This window comes from Amblyraja radiata, chromosome 6, assembly GCF_010909765.2.
Source record: "Amblyraja radiata isolate CabotCenter1 chromosome 6, sAmbRad1.1.pri, whole genome shotgun sequence".
Classification (NCBI taxonomy): Eukaryota; Metazoa; Chordata; class Chondrichthyes; order Rajiformes; family Rajidae; genus Amblyraja; species Amblyraja radiata.
Genome location: NC_045961.1, coordinates 85,121,614 through 85,146,740, shown reverse-complemented (window position 1 = coordinate 85,146,740; position 25,127 = coordinate 85,121,614). Strand labels below are relative to the sequence as shown.

Genomic DNA, 25,127 nt, shown 5'->3' with positions numbered 1-25,127 from the left:
ACAGTTGATCAACCATAGTCTTTAATGGCTCCAGCATGATAAAAGAAGGAACTGCTCTCCACCCCAATCATTAATGCCACCTTGCTTTAAATCTGCTAGACCTCCTCCCCCCCTCCAAGTATCTATCCTGTCAATTGAATAATTTAAGAACTCACCTTTAGTTTAAGTTTTAGTTTTTTCATTTAGGAGATACAGCGTGAAAACGGGCCCTTTGGCCCACCAAGTCCACACCGACCAAGAATCACCTGCACATTATTTCTATCGTACACACTAAGGACAATTTACAGAAGCCAATTAACCTACAAACCTGCATGTCTTTAGAATGTGGGAGGAGACTGGAGCATCCTGAGTGTGCAGGGAGTGCCCCATATACAGAGGAAAGCCACGTGGTCATAGGGAGAGCGTACAAACTCCGTACAGACAGCACCCGTAGTCAGGAATGAACCCGGTTCTCTGGGGCTGCAACAAAGCGACTCTGCCATTGTGCTGCCCCACTTTTAAATTTAACCCACAACTGCATCGCAATTAAAAATCAATATCCATTAATAATTCAGAACAACCAGCATTTGCTTTAAACATATTTTAAGGAATATGAAAGTACATTTACAATTTCTATGTATAGATGCAGCAATGGCTCATGTGATGGCTCAGAGGCAGGGTCAAGTATATTAAAAACAATAATTCTGTAAGCCTTTAACTTCCTGAAGCTCCCAACGCTAAGAAATACATTTTTAATTCAGAGTATTGCCAATCTGGCTCTTTGTAATGTTTATATATCCAATTATCATGTTTGTATCATCCAACTAAAAGATGGGAAAACCTGTAGTCAAACAACCTTGCATCCCAGGCTAGTAACCAGCTGACACATCTGATCAGAAGTAGTGATCTGAAGTCAGATGCAGAAACGAACAGACGTCCACAGAAGTTCTGCAGCACTCTCATTCTAATCGCTACATCTGCAAAAATTACTAAGGCATCGTCAATTTCATTAACCCGAACAGTACAGTACGAAGAAACTGGGGTTTAGTTCCATGCTCAGTAGGAATGCCAGCTCCAAACAATCTCATATGATGACAGCACCAGAAAGATTAAATATGTTTATTTTAATTCACAATAGTATAGGCCTTCATTTAGCATATTGTTAAAATATAATCAGTGTTCCAGTGACCTCCATAATATTTCACACATTTCAGTTTCTCTCTCTCACTCTCTGTTCTCTTCTGCCCCATTGCATCCATCAGTGATCTATGGCACAAACACATTTCTTTGAGCTTTCACATGTCCTTGATGGCTGTGGCCAGTGTGACGATGTTTTGTGCTTGTCTCAGAGAAGGCATGTCGATCATATTTCCGTGTAAAACAAAGGCTCCCTGGAACAGAATAAAAAGAGTTACGTCATACTCCTTATTTACGGAGACCACCCTTCCCAACGGACTAATGCAACCGTAACTATTTGAAGACTGAAAACGTGCTAACGTTAGAATGTCATCGTCTTTGTTTAGAGAATAAACTTAAATATTTGCAAAACAACTCAAGTTTCATCGTAGGAAGACACACTTAAGATTAACATTACATAATATTCTTTCCATGGTTGAGCTAGGGCAGGATCTTGGAATAACAGATTTTATTCACAATTATCAATGGTTGGTGCAGACATGATAGAGAGAGTACAGAGGAGATTTACTAGAATGTTGCCTGGGTTTCAACAACTAAGTTACAGAGAAAGGTTGAATAAGTTAGGTCTTTATTCTCTGGAGCGCAGAAGGTTAATGGGGGACTTGATAGAGGTCTTTAAAATGATGAGAGGGATAGACAGAGTTGATGTGGACAAGCTTTTCCCTTTGAGAATAGGGAAGATTCAAACAAGAGGACATGACTTCAGAATTAAGGGACAGAAGTTTAGGGGTAACATGAGGGGGAACTTCTTTACTCAGAGAGTGGTAGCGGTGTGGAATGAGCTTCCAGTGGAAGTGGTGGAGGCAGGTTCGATGGTATCATTTAAAAATAAATTGGATAGGCATATGGATGAGAAGGGAATGGAGGGTTATGGTATGAGTGCAGGAAGGTGGGACTAAGGGAAAATAAGTTCGGCACGGACTTGTAGGGCCGAGATGGCCTGTTTCCGTGCTGTAATTGTTATATGGTTATATGTTATATGGTTCTATGATGCACCAAATGTGCAGGACTCTATGTCATACATTTCCTAACATGCATATTGTTAGTAAAATAGATATAAAATAATTTAATTACTTTTATTTTGTTTTATTTCATTTTATTTTTCATTTTAAAGAACTCTGTTTAGCTTCAAAGATTTATATACTTGTCAACATTTCTGATTAACTACCCAGGACATTGCTTTCATGGCAAAAATGTGATTCTTAAAATATTCTGCTGGTGTGAGTTGTAGGGTATTAAATAGTTCCTATGTAATTGTTCATAGGATGCAGACATAAGAATTGTCGAAGATAATTAACTGACAACACTGCGATTACCCCGATTCTTCCTCGGGGCTATGTTTAATCTGAGCATCATTGGGCCAAAGCCACTGGCAGACTGTGGATCACCACCAAAACACATATACAATAACCCACAGCGCAAGAAGCACAATGCGATTCAATGATGCAACAAATTGGCAAAGCAATCCAACATCACTAATTTATTTTCATTTGCAACACTAATGGGCTTCAATGTTTTAATCCTATTTGAAAGAATTCCGCTCTCATAAAGCGACTTAATAATCTCCACATTCAGTTGTAACAACATCAAGTGTTAAATTTGGCCATGAATTGTCTGAATAACGAGGATACACAAAATGCAAAAAATTACCTTTCCCAGTTTTTGATGTTCTTCAAATGCCTCAATCAGTTCACAAGCCCATTTCACGTTCTCGAGACTTGGAGAAAAGGCTTCTTGCACAATTGGAATCTGATTGGGGTGGATCACTTGTTTACCTAGACACAGATACGACACATCGGAATTTATTATTTTGCTCAGTACTCACAAAGGCTTTCAAAAATAATTAGCAGATTTATCAATTGCGAAATATGATCCTACTTTCCACATAGAGTCTTGGCCAAACCAACTATGGCATTTGTGACATCAATCAACCTCTGTAATGGTAAATGTTTACATTGGATATATATCTCCACAGGTTGATCTTCCATCAACATACTGTATCTGTCCTGCTTACAGTAAAACTATTGAATAAATGTTCAGCAGCGGGCTATCATTTTAATCACGGCTAGCATCTTAACTAATATTTTCAGATTTTTTGTGTTATATTTAGTCATTTGTTCATTAGTTTAAACTCAAAAATATTTGCATCAATCATTTCACGCCCTATCTATTTGATGTGAGGAGGTTCTACCCTGCCACAGACCATACAATAAGTCCATAGAAAGCTTTTTTTATTAGTTAAATATAGGAGATTTTATTTTTTTTTTAATTGCAAGAGCAATATCCAGATTAGTTGCATTGAGCTCCAAACTATACAGGACATTTATTGAGTTTTATATCCAATAAAAACATATTGAATCTATATTTGTTGAAATATATTGACCACTACACTGATACAATTTTTCTATAAATGCCAATAAGATAATGCATGACACCATGCAGATTCAAGAGGTACATTTAGACAAGAAATGGATTTCAAATTGCAGGATACTCCCATAAGGTATTCAATTTTTTCCCTTATTGTTGAAATCTAAATTGTAATGATATAACACTCTAAATTACATATCCTAGCTATAATCGATTAGAATACAAAACATAAAAAGTATTTGAATAATTGTGAGATATTTACACGGTAGGATATTGGTTATATATCAGAACCATGCAAACAGCATTATTAGTATTCCAGTGGTTAGAAACACAAAAAAATAATTTTGTATTATGTTCTACAGCTCTTAATACATATTATTAATTATTATAAAGTTTATGCATCACATAAAGTGTGTTTTTTTATTTTATTTATACTAATGCATTTTACACGACATATTTTTCATGCATTATTTAGTATTTTCTACATAGTTTAACATTGCATAATTATATCTATGAAAGTACATATAATATGGTTTATTAAGTAGAATTGATCAAGAGTAACAGGATAGAATTTGTTTGTTACATAGGGAATGAAGGATGTTATTTCAAGATTATATGTTACATAAATCATGAATTCTGTCCAGTTAACTATCAGATAGGAGTCAAAAGTTTCATTATTAGACGTCTAAATTTGCTTGTTTCTCCCAGTCAAGTCTCTTTCAGCCAGGAGGTGATACAGCAGCAATGATGTTGCAACTCCAGGCACAAGAAGAGAAAGTAAAACCAAAAATAGCCAGCAGGATGAATTGTGCCCAAGATTGGTGAGCACTTCCGATCTGCTGAATGTGCGATGTTGCCACTGGAAGTTGAGGAGTTTATTGTTGTTTCAGATTATGCTGTTTCTTCAGTCCGAGAGAGAGTGTATTGTTGGTAGTCAAAAGTGAGGCTACGTGAAACGATGATTAAATGCGTGTGTGCGAATAATATTTAAAATGGTAATGGATTAGCTGAACAGATAAAATATATTGAAATATAGATGAAAATCTTTAATCTCCATAATCTGTAAATTATTAATAATGCTCCTCTATTATCACCGTCAATATTCTTTAGTCAGTTTCTTTAAACGAAAGAATGCACATGGATCAAATTCCTGAATGAACGCTTTTTGAATTAGATCTCAAATAAATAGTGGACTGAGTATGCAATTTTACAAAAGTATATTTTATATTTCTCCTATTAACTCATAATCTGTGGGCAGGCACAGTTCTTTAAACTTTTGTAAAGACACCTTGTATGGATAGAGACTGTTAGTAATATATTACAGAGGTACTTTGATTTAAAACATTACAAAACATTATTTCTCGATTATTTACCACAAAAAGTAAAATAATACTTAATTATTACATTAGTTTGTATAAACTCTCAAAAATTACAGCAGGAGTAATAATAAAAGGCAATTTCTAAATAAAATAAAAACCCATGGGAGAATGTAAATTAAAGTGTACAGGAAAGAACTGCAGATGCTGGTTTAAATCGAAGGTAGACACAAAATGCTGAAGTAACTCAGCAGGACAGGCAGCATCTCTGGATAGAAAGAATGGGGTGACGTTTCAGGTCGAGACCCTTATTAAGACTGTAAATTAAAGTGCCTAGTTGTGGTACACCGAAGTGAATTGTGAAATAATATGCTCTGAGAGATAAGATACTGCATACAATTCTGAGACTTAAGTTGGTCTGATGATTTTTGAAAAAATCTGCAATGCACAACCCCATATTCATTAAAATTTAAAAAAGAGAAAATTATTCATTTATCACAGAATTATAGATATAGTTAGGCAATAGTTTGACACATTCCAACAGCATGACGAGCTGCAAAACTTTCTAAATCACAATTTACAATATCAAATCAAATTCACAGGAATTCAGTTGTTCTGTTGATAGAAAATTACTATTTTAAGTGGAGTGAGGTAATAATTTCAGCCTTGTTGGTTTACAAAAAATGATATGTTTCATTTCTGAGCTAAAAGCATGAACCAGGAAAGGTTGTCTCCCGAATGATTAGTTTTAGCCATGAAAATTTATCATTGTATACCACCTGTTTATCTGATTATAGAACAATGTTTATCAAATCCATATGAAGAGCCCAACCTTTACATGCTGAATTATCCTTGTGTACAGGAGAAAAATACAAATGTATATTTGGATAGTTCATATTTATGACTTTGGTCTCTATGTGAAATTTCTTCTGCGGTTCCAAATTACATTTTCTAAACAAGGATGTCTTCTGCCCAAATCAGAAGCAAGATTAATTTTAAAACTTATATTGTTGGCGCCAGAATTTAAAGTTTTATTTCAAGTAAATACTATTAGTATTAGAGTGGATGCATTGCATGCTTTTTGAAGAGTTCATTAATATCTTCTACAATACTCTTCAAATTACATTACAAAATATTTCAATTTTCTACACATCAATAATTTTGCCAATGTACATGATTTAGGTAGAAACATCTTGGACGTGATACATTACATATTACAAAGTCGGTAGAAAAATAAATAATCAAACAGTTTTAATATAAAATATTATAAGCAGGTTTTACTGGTCAGAGTTGTCAGGCCAGATGATCTTATATCTCTGCCAAGACATTGAAACAAAGAAACTTTGGGTTCCAGAAGCAAGTAACAGCTACCTCCCAATGCAGATGTCACTAAACCAACTGAATACAACAGTTTAATAATTTATTTTAATCTACTGTTTGAAATAGATACTACTTATAAATCAGAGTTTATTGAACATACTGTGTATGATTATTACTGTCCTAGAGGTTACTTTCCTTTGTTTTAAGGTATATGTGGTCATAAATAATACAGATTTACTGTAACATATCACAAACAATAGATACCGTGGCAAGCAAAATTATTTGTTATTAAATCTATTAAATTTTGTTGGAGGCTAAAATAGTTAAACAAAATGATTTATTTTGCTTAATGCTCAACAAAATCCTGACTGATCTACTTTACACTATTTGTGATATTTAAGCAAATGCATCAAAGTTTATTTCCTCGCAATGAAAGATTTACTGTTAAATAATTAGGGTGCACGTTTAAACAGTTTTATATCTATTTCACACTCCTGGTATGACATCATAAATTAGCCATGAACCACTCCAAAACATATAAAAAATGCATCAAAATATTTTTGGTGCCATGTTTGCAGTAATACATGGATAAAGTTTTTATTCCATCCACAGTTAGTAAAAAAAATTGAAGTTAATGTAAGTGGTGTGGGGGAAGAAATCAACTGATCATTTAGGAACCGTAGTCAAGAGTTTTATTGTCATATATCCCAGATAGAACAATGAAATTCTTGCTTGCAGCAGCACTAAAGAATATGTGAATATAGTACTCTGTACAAAATCAATGCCCCCAAGTCTATGTGGTTCAAAGTTTATTTGGAGGTTGTAGTGTACCTGTGAATCCCATCAGGGCACCCTCTCTCGATTGCACACTTAGGCCCTTATCATCCTTATAGTTAATATAAACCAGGTCTATGGCTTGCAGGCCAAATGCCTTTGCTGTTACAACAACCTTCTGCCTTGCGTACAGAAGCTCCCGAGCATCTTCTGTTCGTGTGGCACCTGAAATAGTTAAGAAAAGTAGTTAAGGCACCAGTTCAACATTCCTACAAGGAAATTAGATCACAAAGGAGTCTTGAAATAGCATGCCAGATAAAACAATTTTAAAATAACTTGTACAAAATAAACCACACTTTGGCTTAAACGGTATGAAAATATTTCTCATGAATAAAAATTAATCCCATACTTTTAGTTTTGGCTGCAGATGGCAAAGTAAAATAATTATCAATTTAAACAATTCAAACAAAATCCAATGCAACTAAAATCTTCACTGAACTTTGCAAACACATGAACATGGAACCTGTGATTATTTTAAGAATATATTGAATTTTATAATGAACTGGCAATCATCAAAAGCACAAACATATATTAAGTATGAATTGTAGCTTAATTAGTGATTCATGAATAAGATATGAATAATCATGAATACTGTATCATTTTGTCTGACAAAATAAAAGCATAAGAAGCTTCTGAACAATACGTCACTGTGGAAAGGAAGGGACCAAAAAAACAACCTTTCTCTCACCTATACTGGCACAGAAATCATCTGATCCAAATACCACTCCATCAAGCTGGAAACCAGCAGATGTTCCTAGGCGTTGTGCTTCTTCACATACATCCTTCAAGAAGATAACAATAACCATGGAATATGCTTTGCATCATGCAACTTGCTAACTGAGTTTTAACCATGCGAACATTATAAACGGTGTAACGCATGTAATGATCAAATCAGCAATGTCCAGAGTGAGGTTAAGACTTTTAAGCATTCTATTTGGTAGTGTTTTTCAGTTACTAGGGAAAAAAGAAAAGGTATTTAATATTAAAGGAATGAGTGGCAGCTGCTTTTTCCTGCTACTTTCGGAGACAGCCAAAAAGGCAGACTCTTGAACCCCTCAACATCTCAGTTACCATGCCTATGTCGACTTATTTTTCTTGTGGTTTCCTGGTTGGGGAACTTCAAGAAGTGTTTCATTACACCTGTTTTGAAAATCACATATTTCTGCTGCAGCAATAGAATAATTTCTCTGTGGCCTACAAAAAACTTGGATGAAATAAAGAAGTCAAAACATATTTGTGCATATTTTTGGAGGGAATCCAGACCAATATGCCTTTCAGCACTGCTATTCTGAGACAGAATCTTCTACATAATATTCTGCATATTCTTTATAGAATATATGATTAATTTCACTATTTCCAAAATTGAGCGTGCATTTGCCAAATAATGTTAAATAAATATGAACAAGATAATTTATTAAACTTATTATATTATTAAATTTATTAAACTTAAGATTTTCACTGTAAGTGTAATGCCTGTGATTAATAAAATTAAATGTTTGTTGTTTGGCTTAATTTTTTAAAAAGAGGATAAACTACAAATACTGTAATGCCTTGGTGCTTATATTCTGAAACAACAGTGCTATCAATATATCAATGAAAAATGCTGACTTTTTTGGTATAAAGCACTCGATTTTGTTTGAACAAAATTGGTTTACCTTCAAATTCAGCAAACCCATTGCAGTCTCCACAAAAGTGATGAGATTCATTTGCTCCTTTGCTGCCCGGCCCTTTGAGTATTTTACAAATCTGTCTGCAAACTAGGGAGAGAGTGAGAGAGAGAGAGAGAGAGAGATGGAAATCATAAGCAGACAAAAAATGCTGGAGAAACTCAGCGGGTGAGGCAGCATCTAAGGAGAAAAAGAGTAGGCGACGTTTCGGGTCAAGACCCTTCTGAAATCATGTTCCTTTTTCCTTTTGCAAAAAATGAAGAACTTACCGTTTTGGAGGATTTGACTCATTTGCAATATCTTGATTTCGACAAGGATGCAAAGACAATTTGCAATTTTTTTAGTACAACTGCATTATCACTAGCTCTTTAAAAGATTTTGAAAGTAGTGATTGTTTTTTTCAAGTCCGGTCTTTTGAGGCGATTAAAGAAAATGACACACAGAAAAATTATAAATCTCACTCACAACATGTACATATATCAATTTTGATCCTAAACATAAGAGTATGTTATGTAAAAAATCAATTTAATTTGTTCAATCAGTTTTATGCTAATGTCAAAACACACACAAATTAAAATGTATCTAAATGCATAATTGCACAATTCTAGATATTAACAGCTTTATGTGCATTTTCACTTTAGAGGCTGCATTAGTCTATTCTGTGCCTTGCAAGGTTCTGAGATAAAGTTAACTTAGTTCATCTATCATGACATGAAGTCCAATAATTCAAAATTCTGAAAGACAGTGATTGTGCAATGTGTAATCCTTTTGTCATTTTATTGTGCCCAATGGTGAGATTTCAAAATGAAGAATCAGTCGTTCAGACCAGCTGGTTTTATTTTTAGCTTTATGCAATATGATTTTCCTAGTACTTTGAGTTTTACCGGGGGTGTCATAAAGAAAGCAACTTGCTTTCTTTGAACACCAAAGACTTGGAAAAATTGTCTCCAATTCACTGGATTGCCAGTGGGGTAGCCGAAATTCCAAAATCTATCATCTGGAAACATACAAAAGCTCTTGCACACTACTTTTTTTTCCCCTTTCAGAGCCAGGATTAGAGTATAAAAGGTACTATATTTAAGCTGCAATCATCACAGTTCCGCAACTGATAAAAGTATCTCAGGTAAAGCAAATGCATTTCAATGAAGACAAAAAAAGCAGGCGTCGTAAAATTTAAAGAAAATTCATTTGTTGAAAGATTTCAAATAAAAAAGGGGAATTTTAATCATTTCCCCATTCAATCTCAGTTGGGTAAATCATATCTAAGAGATTTGCATAAATATAAACCATCAAAGCCTTTTCATCTTCAAAGGGGGGTTTGGGACCATATAAGCTTTGTACTGTAATCATCACAGGTCACAACCCTGCAGGAGTAGGCTGCTATGGCAACATAAAAACTAATGCCACCGGCTTAACATAATATTCTGCTTCATAGAAAAGTGTAGTGACAGAAATGTATTTTATTAAAGGCCAATTTATGATACCTGAATTTCACTTTTAGCTGCATATAGACATAATTCTCCTATTAATTACATATTTTGGTTTTAATTAATTTGGGATTAACAAATATTTTTAACAAAACAAACTGTCACTTCAGTTTATGTTACACAATTCTCATCCCCCCCCCCCCCCCACTTTCACCCACCCTATTACATTATCATTTCCCCTAATCCCCGGATTGGCTATTTGTTTGCATAAGTTGTTTATCCAAACTATAAATTATATATGGTGCATATTAACACAAAAATTATCCGATAAACAGGTTTCAATTAATTTTTTTTCCTCCTTCTCTCAAAGAGACGATTAAAAGTTTCCGGCCTAGCCCAGTGTTGACTGCACTAATGTAATAGAAAGAGAAATTGGGGAGGAGAAGTAGCAAGCCATAGTCAATTCCAAAGCACACCCAATACTATGTTGGCAAGAATGCACACTGTTCAGGATTTGCGGAGGAATTGTTTTACAACAAAAGAGGCAGCGTTACGCTTGTTATAGTCCAATAAGCCATGCCAGTCAAACAAGTACCCATAGCCGGGACAAAGCAAAGCAAGAGATTCCCGCACAATAGACAACAAGTAACTCCATCTTTTAGTTACAAATCTGCCTCCAGGTTTATACTTAATATAATTTTTATTTTAAATGGGATAAATAAACACCAAAGGGATTTTGGTTATGCTGACAATCTGTGAGAATGAAAGCGGGTGTGCTCAATCCAGCAATCCCTGTGAGAATTCGGAAATTAAACTGAGGTCAGTCAAACAAAGTTATCTACCAGCTCGTTATGTTGTGACCTCAACAGCAGAGGGGTGGGGGGGGGGGGTGACGGAGAAGGAGGGTGGGGGGAAGGGATTTATTTAATTACTGTCACTGTCCTTCTTGGCAACCAAACTCCCTTTTCGTGCAGCTGTTTGAATGTTTGAGACTTCCAGCTCGGTGCCTTCTCAAATTTAAAAATTAGAAAATAACATTCCTCTCCATAGTCAGGGTTTTAGTGGGTGAATGTATTTACATTTTCACTGTGAAACTAGCTGCAGTAAACACTTCAAAATGAAATACTTACTTGCTGGCTATAAAAATCATAGTTAAAGATACTTCTTAAAGTTTTATAAATAGGCCTGCTTCAATCCTATTTAAGATTAACTGTTCCTATATTTTATAATCGCCCCATTTATTGAAAGCATGTTAAAGTAATGAGGGCTATTTCAAAGTTGACTTAAGTAATTTGATGTGTCTCCTGTTTTTATTTCAAGACTTTATAGGCTTAAAAAAACCAGCCATGAAACAAAAACACACCTGGCAGCAATTAAAAAGGAAGAAATACAGAACGATTCAGGAAATAATATCTGTAGTAATTAAAAACAGTGGTTAAAAGCTTCCTGTTCATTTTGCTGGTTTGCCCCAAGCACACCCCCTCATATTTCTTTTCCACTTTTTTTATTTAACCCTCTCTCTCTCTCTCTCCCACTTCCTCTGTTAGAATTGACCTGAATCTGTACTTTGGTCGCAGTCCCATTTTGGTTGCAGCTGGAAGTGTCAGGAGGTGTGGGAGGTTCATACCTTCTTGACCTGACCCTCCTTTTAGCCCAAATGATCTGGTAGGTGATCAAAGTGCAAGGATTTGCCAAATCTAAACCAACTCACCCATTTTATTTCTTCGGTGTTTTCAACTTTGGGGAGCATCAAGGTCGGAGGGCGGTCTTTAGAGGGTAAGATGGCTTCCATGTCGAGCTCGGCAAGGCCACTCGAGACAGAGTTGATCCGAACACACAGGTCCGTGCGGGCCACGGGAAAATGACTCAGCATCTTTGCAATTGTCTGCCTCGCCTCGTCCTTTAACCGAGAGAAAAAAATACTTGGAAACAATGCAAGGCATGGTGAAGTACGACAGAATTAAAAAAGATACAACACCACTGCTTACACATAATCAGTGACTCTTTTACTATAACTTGAACACACATAAATGATAATAATATCCATAAAAATATATCACATCACATGTAACATTGTATATAATAATCAGCAATTTCAGGCCTGGCATTTCAAATTTAGTGGCATCAGATCCAAAGATTCAAAGTGACTGTGTTGTTGAATATTTAGTAATGGATTGGAGATTGATGACTTTTCTGTTTAATTCATGTCACACAGTAGCGGTGATGTTATTTTTTGTCAAATGCTGATTTGTAGTGAAAAATAAATTGCTGCTGATTAGAAGGAAAGGAGTCAAGCATTCCGTCAGGAGTCAGGAGTGGGAGGGTATGATCATGGATTTAAAACAGACGGATGCAAAAACTATGCCATGGGGGAAAAAAAATGGCAATAAGATTTGGAAATGTGGTCTGAGTTAAATGGCGTGAGGAAACAGTAGCTTACAGTTGTCAGATTAGATCAGAAATGGCCACATAAAGCGGCTTAAGACAGCTCTGCAGAGCCACTGATTTATGGGGGTCTAGTCTGACGATAATTAGGGTAAGCGCAGACATGGAATGATGTGATGGCTCTCTGCAGTTCAAGTGAAAGGAGTAATGAACCCCAAGGTTAATGAAACCTGAATCAAATAGCCTTGAGCCTGGTATCATCACACTTTCATGAAGGGCTAACACATGCCAGTCAGTGGGAGGGTGAAGCTGTAACCGTCTGCTGATCATTACTACAATGTACAGAATGCCGCGAACCCGCCAACATAAATAAACAAACAAATAAATAAATAAAGGTGTGCATGTACCCGCTGAACAACCCAGAAGCCACTTTACAACGGGAAGGGAGGAAAACAACAGTGCAGCCAAATAGACAGCTGGGCATTGCTGTCATCTGTGTTGCAGATGAAATAGAGTGCTCCTGTCTACTCACCTAACCAATCAAACTACACATCCAGATGCAACGTAAATCATGCTGAGGTTGAAGTTGCAATGGATACAATTACGCCCTGTCTTCCCCAGGACCTCCACATCATTACCATTTACGTTCAACCATCTTTTTACAAGTCAATATGGGAGAGACACAAGGAACTGCTGATGCAGGTTTACAAATAAAAACACATAAAATGATGGAGTAACTCAGCAGATCAGGCAGGATCTCTGAAGGACACGGATAGGCGACGTTTCGGGTCGGGATCCTTCTTCAGACTCTTCTTCAATACAATACACTTATCTGGAACAAGCGACATTCATACTCAGTTGGCACGGCCCAATAGGTGGCCCTTTGGCCCATCGTGCCTGTGCTGGGCCTTGAAAATGGTCTCAAATCAGTCCCACCCTTTCACTGCAGCCTTGCTGTCTTTCGATTTCCAGGATTTTATCCAATTCTCTTCGGAAAAACGCCACTGAATCTGCTTCCATGTTTCTTCAGCTGGTGGATCTAGGAACACATCCAGTAGCAGAACACACAAAGAAAAATCTATTCCTCTCACCCCTAATTGTCAGGAGTATTTTACACATGTACAGCAAACACTGTGCAGTTGATGGTGAGAAAATAAATTCTCACCGAAAATGCTTAAACTGATTAGGATCCAGAATTGTAAAATGCCAGGATGTAGTCGGTAGCCATTCAGTCCCTTCTGTTCATGCTAACTGTTACGAAAAGAGTGATCTGGCCACATCCCATTACTCTTCAAAAATCAAGGACTCATCTAGTTGTTTTTGAAATATGGCATGGCTCTTCCCCACCATCCATTCATCCCAACAGCTCAGACACCAGCCCGCCATCATTTCCCAGAAGCAAAAATAAATCTCCTTAACTCTGATCTTTCCACTAATTGTCTCAATGTTATTGACCCCTCTGTTCAGGGAAGTAGATCCTATCCTCATCATCTGATAGAGTATATATTCAAGTTGCTTCCATAACTCCTCTACTATGGTCAATACAATGGTTCAAAAAAACATCGAAACCCACTGCAAGTGCAAACCCTTGTACTTTTCCCCCCCAAGGAATTACTCCGAAGCATTTACCACAACACAATCCCATCAATACGTCACCATTAATGAGTCTGCGATGAACTCTGTTCTTGTGCAAATGTTGTATGTGTTGGATTTGAACACGGCCAATCTCCTCAATCCTGTAAACTCCTCAGGAACATCCAGAGAGTACCTAATTGTGATAACTGCCACACAGACTAAAGGAATGACAGATATATTCACAAAAAATATACCTTCAGCCACCTTCACGACTTGTGCACCTTCTTCCCTGTTGTGAGCTGTCCTAAAAGCAGGATAGAACCACCAAAGCTGGGTGGGACAGGAGTATACAATCAGAGAGAGTAGCCCTGGAGGTCCTCAACTATGAAGATTCATGCATCAGGTCAAACCTGGGTAGGAAAATTCTGGTTGACTACCATTCACAATATACCCTCAATTGATGAAACATTACAGGCCCTTATTGAGCATCATTCGGAAAAAATCCTGAAGGAATCAAAGAATCAGAACTGAGTTGGGACATCAAAGAGGGGCTTGGTGAAACAATGACTCAGCTGGCTAAGCTCTGAGGGAAACAACTGCCAAACTGTGCTTGCACAAGATCTGATCACTAACATGAGGAGGAAATCTGGTTGACTTTATCTTCACCAACCTACCTACTGCAGATGCAAATATCAGAGACAGGATTGGTAGGGAGTGTTCAATACACAAGCCTTATGCCCCTGTCCCACTTAGGAAACCTGTACGGAAACCTCTGGAGACTTTGCGCCCCACCCAAGGTTTCCGTGCGGTTCCCGGAGGTTGCAGGTGGTTGCCGGAGGTTGCAGGTAGTGGAAGCAGGTAGGGAGACTGACAAAAACCTCCGGGAACCGCACGGAAACCTTGGGTGGGGCACAACGTCTCCAGAGGTTTCCGTTCAGGTTTCCTAAGTGGGACAGGGGCATTATGTCCTTTCTTACAAGTTAGGACACTCTTCGCCATGTAAAAGAAGACAGAATCAAAACAGATGTAGCTGTCCACACTCGGCATGCCTGAGACACAGCAAGTCAGTTGCATCACTGGCAGCATTTCTCCAAATTTGGTAACTCACGGCCCAGCATTAGCCTTACTCCACAATTACTTTCAAACCAGGGAGCCAACCAGAATTTGGTGCAGAAGAATACGTCACGTGTAGTAACGGTGTATATACAGAATAAGGCCATGAGTAACAATGGTGAATATACAATCCAATTACGTTGCAGCAAGGGACAATATCCATGCAAAAATTGTGCAAAGATAGACACAAAATGCAGGAGGACCTCAGCGCTACAGGCAGCATCTCTGGAGAGAAGGAATGGGTGACGTTTCGGGTCGAGACCCTTCTTCAGACTGAGAGTCAGCGTCATCTTCAATGACGGTTTGAGTCCAGCGAGAAGCTCAGGGTGATTGCTCCATCTTGTTTCCCTCTGAAGGCCTCGCCATCTTAGGAAGCTGTCGTCATCTAATCTTGTTGATTCCTCAAGCTGTTATGAAAGATCTCAATGTAATAGAAACAGAAAAGGCTATGGGCAATTCATTATTTTGTCAGTTAAGTTGAAGACTTGTATTCCAAAACGTGCACGGGGACGTGCGGCTCAAGCCAATCCATTCTAGCACAAGCATAAAACTGGTATTTATCCCAAATAAAGGAACATTTCCAGCTCTGTACACATACAAAAGAAACCGAGCGGCACAGTGGCTCAGCGGTAGAGTTCCTGCAATACAGCACCAGAGACCCGGGTTCGATCCTGACTATGTGGGGTGCCGTCTGTACAGAGTTTGTACATTCTCCCTGTGATCGACAAAGGACATAGGTTCAAGGTGAAGGGGAAAATACTTAATAGGAATCCGAGGGTTAACTTTTTCACACAAAGGGTAGTGGGTGTATGGAAAAAGCTGCCAGAGGAGGTAGTTGAGGCAGAGACTATCCCATTGTTTAAGAAACGGTTAGACAGGTACATGGCTAGAACAGGTTTGGAGGGATATGGACCAAGCGCAGGCAAGTGGGACTAGTGTAGCTGGGAAACTGTTGCCCAGTGTAGGCAAGTTCGGCCAAAATGCCTGTTTCCACATTGTATCACTCTACAACTATATTTCACTGTGTTTCTCCGGGTGCTCCAGTTTCCTCCCACATTCCAAAGACGTGCATGTTTGTAGGTTAATCGGCTTATGGAAATTGTCCCTAGTATGTAGGATAGAACTGATATACGGGTGTAAATGTTGACGCTCACACAAAACACTATGTTTCCCTGCTGTATCTCTAAATGAAACTACAATCCAAATTTCAGCTAAATGGTAACTTTTTTGAATATCAAACCAAAACCTGCTGATACTAGAAATGTGAAACTGAAAGAGAAAATAGAAACACTTAACAGTGTGCTTCAGTGTATGGGTGATCACTGGTCGGCATAGACTTGGTGGGCCGAACGGCCTGTTTCCACGCTATATCTCTAAAATAAACTAAGCAAAGAACACAATTAACCAAATGCCACCCCACCAACATAATCTTGTTAAGAGTACGATGTGTCCTCCAACCAAACATTGTATGGATGGTTCAAACATAGAAACATGGAAAATAGCAGGAGTAGGCCATTCGGTCCTTCGTGCCAGCACCGCCATTCAATATGATCATGGTTGATCATCCAAAATCAGTACCACTTTCCTGCTTTCTCCCCATATCCCTTGATTCCCGTAGCCCTAAGAGCTATATCTAACTCTCTCTTGAAAACGTGCAATGAATTGGCCTCCACTGCCTTCTGTGGCAGAGAATTCCACAGATTCACAACTCTCCAGGTTAGAAAGTTTTTCCTCATCTCAGTCCTAAATTGCCTATCCCTTATTCTTACACCGTGACCCCTGGTTGTGGACTCCCCCATTTTTCCTGGTTCTGGACTCGGGAACATTTTTCCTGCACTGACGTCAGCCTCAAGCAATTCAGAGGCTTTGTGAGGCAGTGCCTTCTCTCCTCCCCACCACCGTTTAACATCCATCAGAGATTAACCAACATGCAGCCTGGTCACTGCTCAACATATACATGAAGGGAACTTGTATACTCCCCCCTCCACTTTTATACCTCCCACCAACCTCCCCCCCCCCCCCCCCCCTTCCCTGTGGCCCACCTGGATTCACACCCATTTCTACCCTTCCCCCTCTCCCTGTCCCCATCCACCTACATTCCTTCCTCTGGCTTCACAATTTACACCTCTTATATCCGGCACATAACCTATATCCCTCCATTCGCTGCGTATCCATGTGCTGATCCAAAAGTCTCTTAAATATCTTAGTGTGAGAGTCTAGGACCAACGGTCACAGCCCCAGCATCAAAGGACATTCCTCTAGGAAGGAGATGAGGAGGAACCTCCCCAGTCAGAGCGCGGAAAATCTGCGCAACTCATTGCCACAGATGGCTGTGGAGGCCAAGTCATTGGGTATTTTCACCTGTGGAATTCATTGCTGGATGATCTTACTTTCCCTCTTAACCCCATTCTCCTGCCTTCTCCCCATAACCACTGACAACATGGACAAAAAACCTGAACAACAGAGGTGAAGAGATTGATGAGGCAGCTTCTTGACATTTAAAAAGCATCTATACAGGTACATAGAAAAGACATGGTTACAGGGATATGGTGCCATACGCAGGCATACTCGTATAGATGGGACATGTTGGCTGGTGTAGGCAAGTTTGGGCCGAAGGGCCTTTTTGCACGCTGCATGACAAGGGCAACAGATATATGGGAACACCACCACCTGCAGAAACTCTCCAGATCACACACAATCCTGCCTTGGAGATATATCACCCTTCCTTCAACATTGACGTATAAAAGCTGGAACCATACGCGGGGGCACCTTCATCCCAGACTACTACAGAGTTGTAGCATGATAGTAGTGATCACCGCCATCTCAAGCACAATTGGGGATGGGCATTAAATGTTGCTTTGACAGTGACGCCCACATGCTGAAAATGAGTTTTAAAAAGGACATGTCAATAAATAGATTTGAAACTCCCATCAGTCTCAAAGCTTCTAATGAGACCTGACAGTAACATAGTTGCACAGCAGCTGAAAATGTTCCAAGTTGAATTTTGTGGCTAATCTCAAATGGTCATTGTTATTAGAAATGATCCTGAGAGTCAGTCGCACGGACATTTTCATCATTACTGGTTACTGGCACCCACAGCAGCTGATATTATTCCCACAGTGAAACAATCTGTTGCCATACTCTGAATAATCTATAGGTTGCTATTAGAAAGGGCGACCAAGCTATCCGAGAAAAGCTTCCTTTTAAATGGAGAAACTGAAACCAGCTTCACACATATTTCTCAGCATCCGAGCATAAAATTGTGCATCTCTGAAGACATCTTCAAATACAAAAAAACCTAATGTTTTAACATCACTCGTATCTGCTTCACAAAATTGCTCCTGTTTTTCCACCCGCTTAAGCTGCAAGGGGCCCTTTGCCAGAAAGCAGAATAGATGGGGAACCTGAAATGTCCGTAAACCTTTCCCTCAAAAATCTGGCAGAGCCATGATGGGTCAAATGGTCTCCTGAGCTGTGTCCGTCTACAAATACAAATTTAAGTTGTGACTTCTGACTGTGGTTACTGATCAGTGCCAAATTCCCAGTAATCAATGTTCTCAGGTTACCGCTCAAGTTAACAAATGGCTGTGCCTTCCATTCTTATCTCTGATTTCAGGTTACAACATTACAAACATAAAATGTCGCAGTGAAATTAAATTTTTAATTCTGTCCCGCACCAGCTAACAGCACAGGGAGGACCAATGGCTAATAAATATGCTGTTGTGCGGTGAAGTGAGAAGCCAAGAAGTTGTATGATTTCCGCTATTGTGTCATAACAAACACTCGGAGCAGGATGAGGCACACGCTGACTTTGAAGAAAGGCTGCGATGGTCCCTGCGCAAGGCAGCATAAACAATAAAGGTGAAAAAAACTCGACGCAGGCAAATGAGGGAAGGAGACCAAACAAAAAATAATCAGCACCAACCAACCATCCTCGCATGTTCCCAGTCCCCGAATTATCAGAACTGCAAAGGAAACAACATCCGTCCACTTTCACACTCCAGTGGAAGTGATGGTTCCTCACGGCAGGGTGGCACACTCACACCATCTGGAGAATAAATCGTGTGTGAAGTACAGTATAGTTTGGGACCGAGCTCTGTGGCAGCGACTCAGCAGTTAGTTCATTAGTTTCAAACTTCCAGGGATCAGTCCGGCATCTATTCTGCTGTCAGAAAGGATAAGACAGAACGCAGAAACTTCAAGGAGCACGGGAACTAGGGAAAAGTAAGGAGGAGCCTCAGGCTTGGTTTGAAAGTACAAAGTGCAATGGTGTGTATCCTCCCTCAGCACGCACCAAAAAGAAATTGTTAATATCATTATTACTAAAACAAGATGACTTAGGCTTTAGTTTGACCAATGAATATTAAACAAGTCGCGCGATTCAACAATACTTCAGTTCTTCGAATCGGAGTGCATTGGTCGGAGAGCAGAACACGGTTTGATCCCATAATTTAGTGGTTAATTTGCAATAATGTGTTCCTGAGTTGTGAGGCCACTGATGTCGACCACTCGAGTCTGTCAGACACAGGAGACTGCAGATGCTGGAATCTTGATCAAAAGGCAAAATGCTGGAGGAACTCAGCAGATCAGATAGCATACGTGGAGAGAAATGGACAAATGACATTTCGGGTTAGGACCCTTCTTCCATACATTCCCTACACAGGTGCTGCTTGACCTGGTTTCCTCCAGCAGTATAATTTTTGTTCACTTCAGTCTGCCGTCCCATTACTTGCATAAAAGAGGCCATTTGACCCATTGGGCCCATGTTGTCCATGCAGAACGATCACATCAGTACATTCCCCATATTTCCCTACAATGTAATTATTTCCCACATATCCATCAACTTTCCTTTGATTCTTTGGCAAGTTACCTGCAATAAAGAGTGATTTAGAGAAGCCATTTAATCTACCTGCACTGTGGCACGGTGGCGCAGCAGTAGAGTTTCCGCCTTACAGCACCAGTGACCCGGGTTCGATCCTGACTATGGGTGTTATCTGTGTGGAGTTTGTACGTTCTCCCCATGACCACATGGGTTTTCTCCGGGTGCTCCGGTTTCCTCCCACACTCCAAAGACGTACAGGTTTGTAGGTAAATTGGCTTTGGTGAAAATTGTAAATTGTCCCTAGTGTGTAGGATAGTGCTAAAGTACGGGGATCGCTGATCGGCGCTGACTTGGTGGGCCGAAGGACCTGCTTCCGTGCTGTATCTCTCAATTAAACTAACATTTTTGAGACATGGGAGGAAACTAGAGCATTGGGAAGAACCCCCCATTGATACAGAGTGAACATAAAAATCCCACACAGGTGTCTAGCACGACAATGCACCAGCACTAACTGCTGCTTAGGTATTACTACTTCCTTCATGAAAAGAGACTTGTTCAACTGAGATTGCTACTTTCTTAAAGTGGTTATAGATTTGGACTTAGGAGCATGAGGGAGAATTTCCATAGTTCAGATGACACTAAACATGGATGCACAATGAGCTAATGAGAAGGATAATGTTGGATTTTTAAAGAGTTGTATGATGTAATTGAATGCTGAGAAGTATGAAGTATTGCCTTTTCGAGGGGGGACAATGAGAAGAGGCAGCCCACTGTGTCCGTACCAACCATCAAGCATCCTTTTAAACTCATCCCATTTTATTCTACCTACACTCCCATCAACTTGTCCAAGACGTCAGCTCAAGCCTGCACACTGGAGACAATGTTTAGAGGCCAATTAATCAATCATGTCTTTGGGATGTGGGAGGAGACTGGAGGACCCGGCAGAAACCCATATGGTCAAAGGGAGAATGTGATAACCACATAGACGGCACCCGAAGTTAGAATTGAACCTGGATGTCTGGCACTGTGAGGCAAAGTTCTACCTACTGTGGCACTATGTTGTAATTTGGTCCATCGAGTTCATGCTGAGTTCATCAGAAGATTCCCATCAGTTCCGTTCCGCTGTCCTTATTTCTTGTAATTTATTCTCTGTCTCTCTCTCTGTCTGTTGTCTATCTGTCTGTCTGCCTCTTTCACACATTTCCATCAACTTCCCTCTGATTCTTTTGTCACTTACTTACACTAAGGGGTAATTTATGGCAGGCAATTAACCTACCTGCACATGTTTGGGATGTGGCAGGAAGCGGGGACATCTGGCAGGAACCCACACGCTTACATGGAGAACATGCACATGTCATACATTTAACTGCGGGAGTGGAGAAAATGAGTGGATGAAGAACTGGGTGCTGGAGCTTTGAGGCAACAGAGCAACCTGCAGTACTGGTATCCTGGAACCCCCCTCCCCAACATCATTGTGAGTACTACTAGAGGTCCAAGGCTGAAGAAGGTGGCTCACCACCACTTTCTCAAGAATGGTTAGAGATGGGTAACAAATGTTAGCCAAGTCAGTACACCTACATTTTGGCCAAGTCAGTACACCTGCTGCTCTCCTTATGTAGAAACACCAGTGCATGCATCCTTTGAGTTGTCCAGAGAGGCTGAAGTAACGTCAGTCTGTATTTGTAACCATCATGTTAAATTGACTCTTGCTGAAGCAGTTGAAAGAAAAATATCACTGAAATTCAGTAATAAACAGCTGGAAACCATGATGAGAGGGCCACAGGGTCTTTCTGCATGGTTAAACTCAGATGGGCTACATGAATTTTCTCACCAGATGGGCAAAGTCTGGATTAACAATAACGATTTATATGTTGCCTTTAACACAGTAAAACGTCCCAAGGTGCTGCACAGGAGTATTATCGAGCAAAATCTAACACCGTGACACAGAAGGAGGTATGGCAGGAAACCAAAAGTTTGGCCAGAGAAGGAGATTTCATTTTAATTGTGTACAGTTCTAGCCACCACATTACAGGAAGAATGTGGAGGCTTTGGAGAGGGTTTAACAGGATGCTGTCTGGATTTGAAGGTTTAACTATAAGGGGAAGTTGGACAAACTTGGATTGTTTTCTCTGGTGCTTCGGAGGCTGAGGGAAGACCTGATAGAAGTTTAGAAAATAATGAGAGGCTTAGATAGGTGAGATAGTCAGAACCTTTTTCCCAGGGTGTAAATGTCAAATACCAGAGGGTAGAGCTACAAGGTCAGTGGAAGAAAATTTAAAGGAGATGTGTGGGGGTAGTTTGTTTTCACGGAGAGTGCTAGGTGCGTGACATGCACTGCCATTGATGGTGATTTTTGAGGCAGATAAAATAGTGGTGTTTAAGAAGATTTTTGACAGATATATGAATATCTGCATGGAAGCTGCATACCAAATCTCATTGCACTTATGTGCAATGACAATAAAATATATTATTATTATTATTATTATTATTATTATTATTATTATTATTATTATTATTATTATTATTATTATTATTATTATTATTTGCAGGAAATAGAAGATATGGGGCACATACTGTCAAAAAGGAACAGTTCAAATAGGTATCTTGTTGGGCATGGAACTGGTGGGCTGAAAGCCCTGGTCCTGTGCCGCACTGTTCCTTGTTCCATATTCTTTAAAGGAGGAATGAGAGGAAGAGTGGTTTGGAAAGGAGAATCTGGACCTTGCCAGCTAACGGCACCAGGCTAATTAGGTAAACGTGCTATATAAATTTAAGTTGGTGCAAAATAGCTCCAATGTTTTTTTGATCAGCATTCACAAACAAACAACAGGCTGAAACAGGGTCTATGCTTAAACTTACCACCCGTGGCGCCTTTCTGCATATGGTAGCAGTGTAGCAGGTAGGGAAAAAAGTGTAGATACATCAAACCAGTCTGGTAGGCAAGAGGCACGTTAGAGAGCACAGAGGGTCCAGTGGTATCTGCTGCATTTCCTTTAAAGCTTAGATCCTCACAGATGTCAATGAGCTTTGAGCACAGATCAGCACTTGGAATGTTGACATTATTGACATTTCGGGTGGGGCTGACAATAGACAATAAATGCAGGAGTAGGCCATTCGCCCTTCGAGCCTGTACCGCTATTCACTGTGATCATGGCTGATCATCCACAATCAGTACCCCGTTCCTGCTTTCTCCCCATATCCCTTGACTCTGCTATCTTTAAGAGATCTATCTAAAATCCCTGTCCCACTGTACGAGTTCATTCAAGAGCTCTCCCGAGTTTAAAAAAAAATCAAACTCATGGAAGCACGTAGAATGTACGTAGCGGGTACGTCGGAGCTCGGGGACGTCTCTTAGCGGCCTGTAACGCTAACGGCAGGTACTCGGGAAACGCGGTAAGCTTGGGAAGACTCGTGAAGATTTTTCAACATGTTGAAAAATGTCCACGAGATCCCCGAGTACCGACGAGCGGCCATTACCGTAAATCTCCGAGTTCGAATCAGGGCAAACTCGGGAGAACTCTTGAATGAACTCGTACAGTGAGACAGGGCTTTAACTCTCTCTTGAAAGCATCCAGAGAATCGGCCTCCACTGCCTTCTGAGGCAGAGAATTCCACATATTCACAACTGCCTGGGTGAAAAGGTTTTTCCTCATCTCCATTCTAAATGGCCTACCCCTTATTCTTAAATTGTGGCCCCTAGTTCTGGATTCCCCCAACACCGGGAACATCGGGGCACCTCTATCTCAGCGTGTCCAATCACTTAATAATCTTATATGGTTCAATAAGATTCCCTCTCATCCTAAATTCCAGTGTATACAAGCCAGTCGCTCCATTCTTTCAACATATGACAGTGCCGCCATCCCGGGAATTAACCTCGTGAACATATGCTGCACTCCCTCAATAGCAAGAATGTCCTTCCTCAAATTTGGAAACCGAAACTGCACACAATACTCCAGGTGTGGTCTCACTGTGGCCCTGTACTACTGCAGAAGGACCTCTTTGCTTCAAAACTCAACTCCTCTTGTAATGAAGGCCAACATGCCATTAGCTTTCTTTACTGCCTGCTGTACCTGCATGCTTACTTGCAGTGACTGATGTACAAGACACCCAGATCCCATTGTACTTCCCCTTTTCTCAAACATCTCCCTTTCCCCCCATAGCCCCTCTCTTCCCTGGGCCCTACCTGGATGCGCACCCGTTTCTCCCTTTCCCCTTCCCCACATTTCCTTCCATCTATATTCCTTCCTCTGGCTTCACATTTCATGTCTCTTATATCCTTATCTCTTTATCTCACACTGTTTGTCATTTCATCTCTGGCCTTTGTCCAACCATCTGCCAATCAAAACTTGGGTATTTTGGAAATGTCACCACTATTCTGTAAGTTACAAAGTTGTCATGGAAAGGGATGAGGCTGGTTCTTTAAGATGATAAGTAAACATGTTGATTTGGGAAAAGACTGGCTTCAATATTGTAAGAAAAAACAGATTGGGACCAGATGCAACTGGTAAAACAACAGCTGACAAATGGGAGTCTTTAAAATATATTCCAGAGCAGCATGTTTCAATAAGGGTGCAAGGCAAGATTACTTAAATGGTAAACTTGGATGGCAAAGGATATTGAAAGGCAAATGTTTTTTCGAGAAGATGTGATTATACACAAACAAATAAACACACACACACACACAGACACATCCAAGATCAGAGTTTTATAATTATAGAAATGGGGAAAAAAGCACAAACTGGGTTCTGATTGTGAATGATCAAGCATGATCATATTGAATGGCGGTGCTGGCTAAAAGGGCAAAATGGCCTACTCCTGCACATACTTTCTATGTTTCTATGTAAGAAGGGTGTGGTTACACTGGAGAAACTGCAAAGGAGATCCACCAGGATGCTGCCAGGATTGGATGAGTTTAGTAATGGGAAGAAGTTGGACAGGCTGAGTTTGTTTTCTCTGAAGCCAAGAAGGCTGTGGGATGGCCTGATAAAGGTGGATAAAATTATGAGGCCTAGATAAGATAGATAGTCAGAATCGTGTTCCCATGGTAGGGGGCATCGTTAACAAGAGGACACAGGTTTACGGTGAGTGGAAATAGTTTGAAAGGGATATGAGGATATAGTTTTAT

General features: G+C 39.7%; 1 protein-coding gene across 1 annotated transcript in view; it reads right to left on the bottom strand.

Annotated features, from left to right (window-relative positions):
* Positions 1–570: 570 nt before the first annotated feature.
* The window catches only part of clybl (citramalyl-CoA lyase), a 139,078-nt gene continuing 114,521 nt past the window's right edge, over positions 571–25,127 (bottom strand). Inside the window, exons 4-9 of the mRNA XM_033023087.1 lie at positions 11,819–12,007; positions 8,669–8,770; positions 7,702–7,795; positions 7,011–7,178; positions 2,827–2,951; positions 571–1,370 (exon numbers count right to left, since the gene is read on the bottom strand). Coding sequence (XP_032878978.1) covers positions 1,275–1,370; positions 2,827–2,951; positions 7,011–7,178; positions 7,702–7,795; positions 8,669–8,770; positions 11,819–12,007 — 774 coding nt within the window. The 3' untranslated portion in view covers positions 571–1,274. The remainder of the gene's footprint in view (positions 1,371–2,826; positions 2,952–7,010; positions 7,179–7,701; positions 7,796–8,668; positions 8,771–11,818; positions 12,008–25,127) is intronic.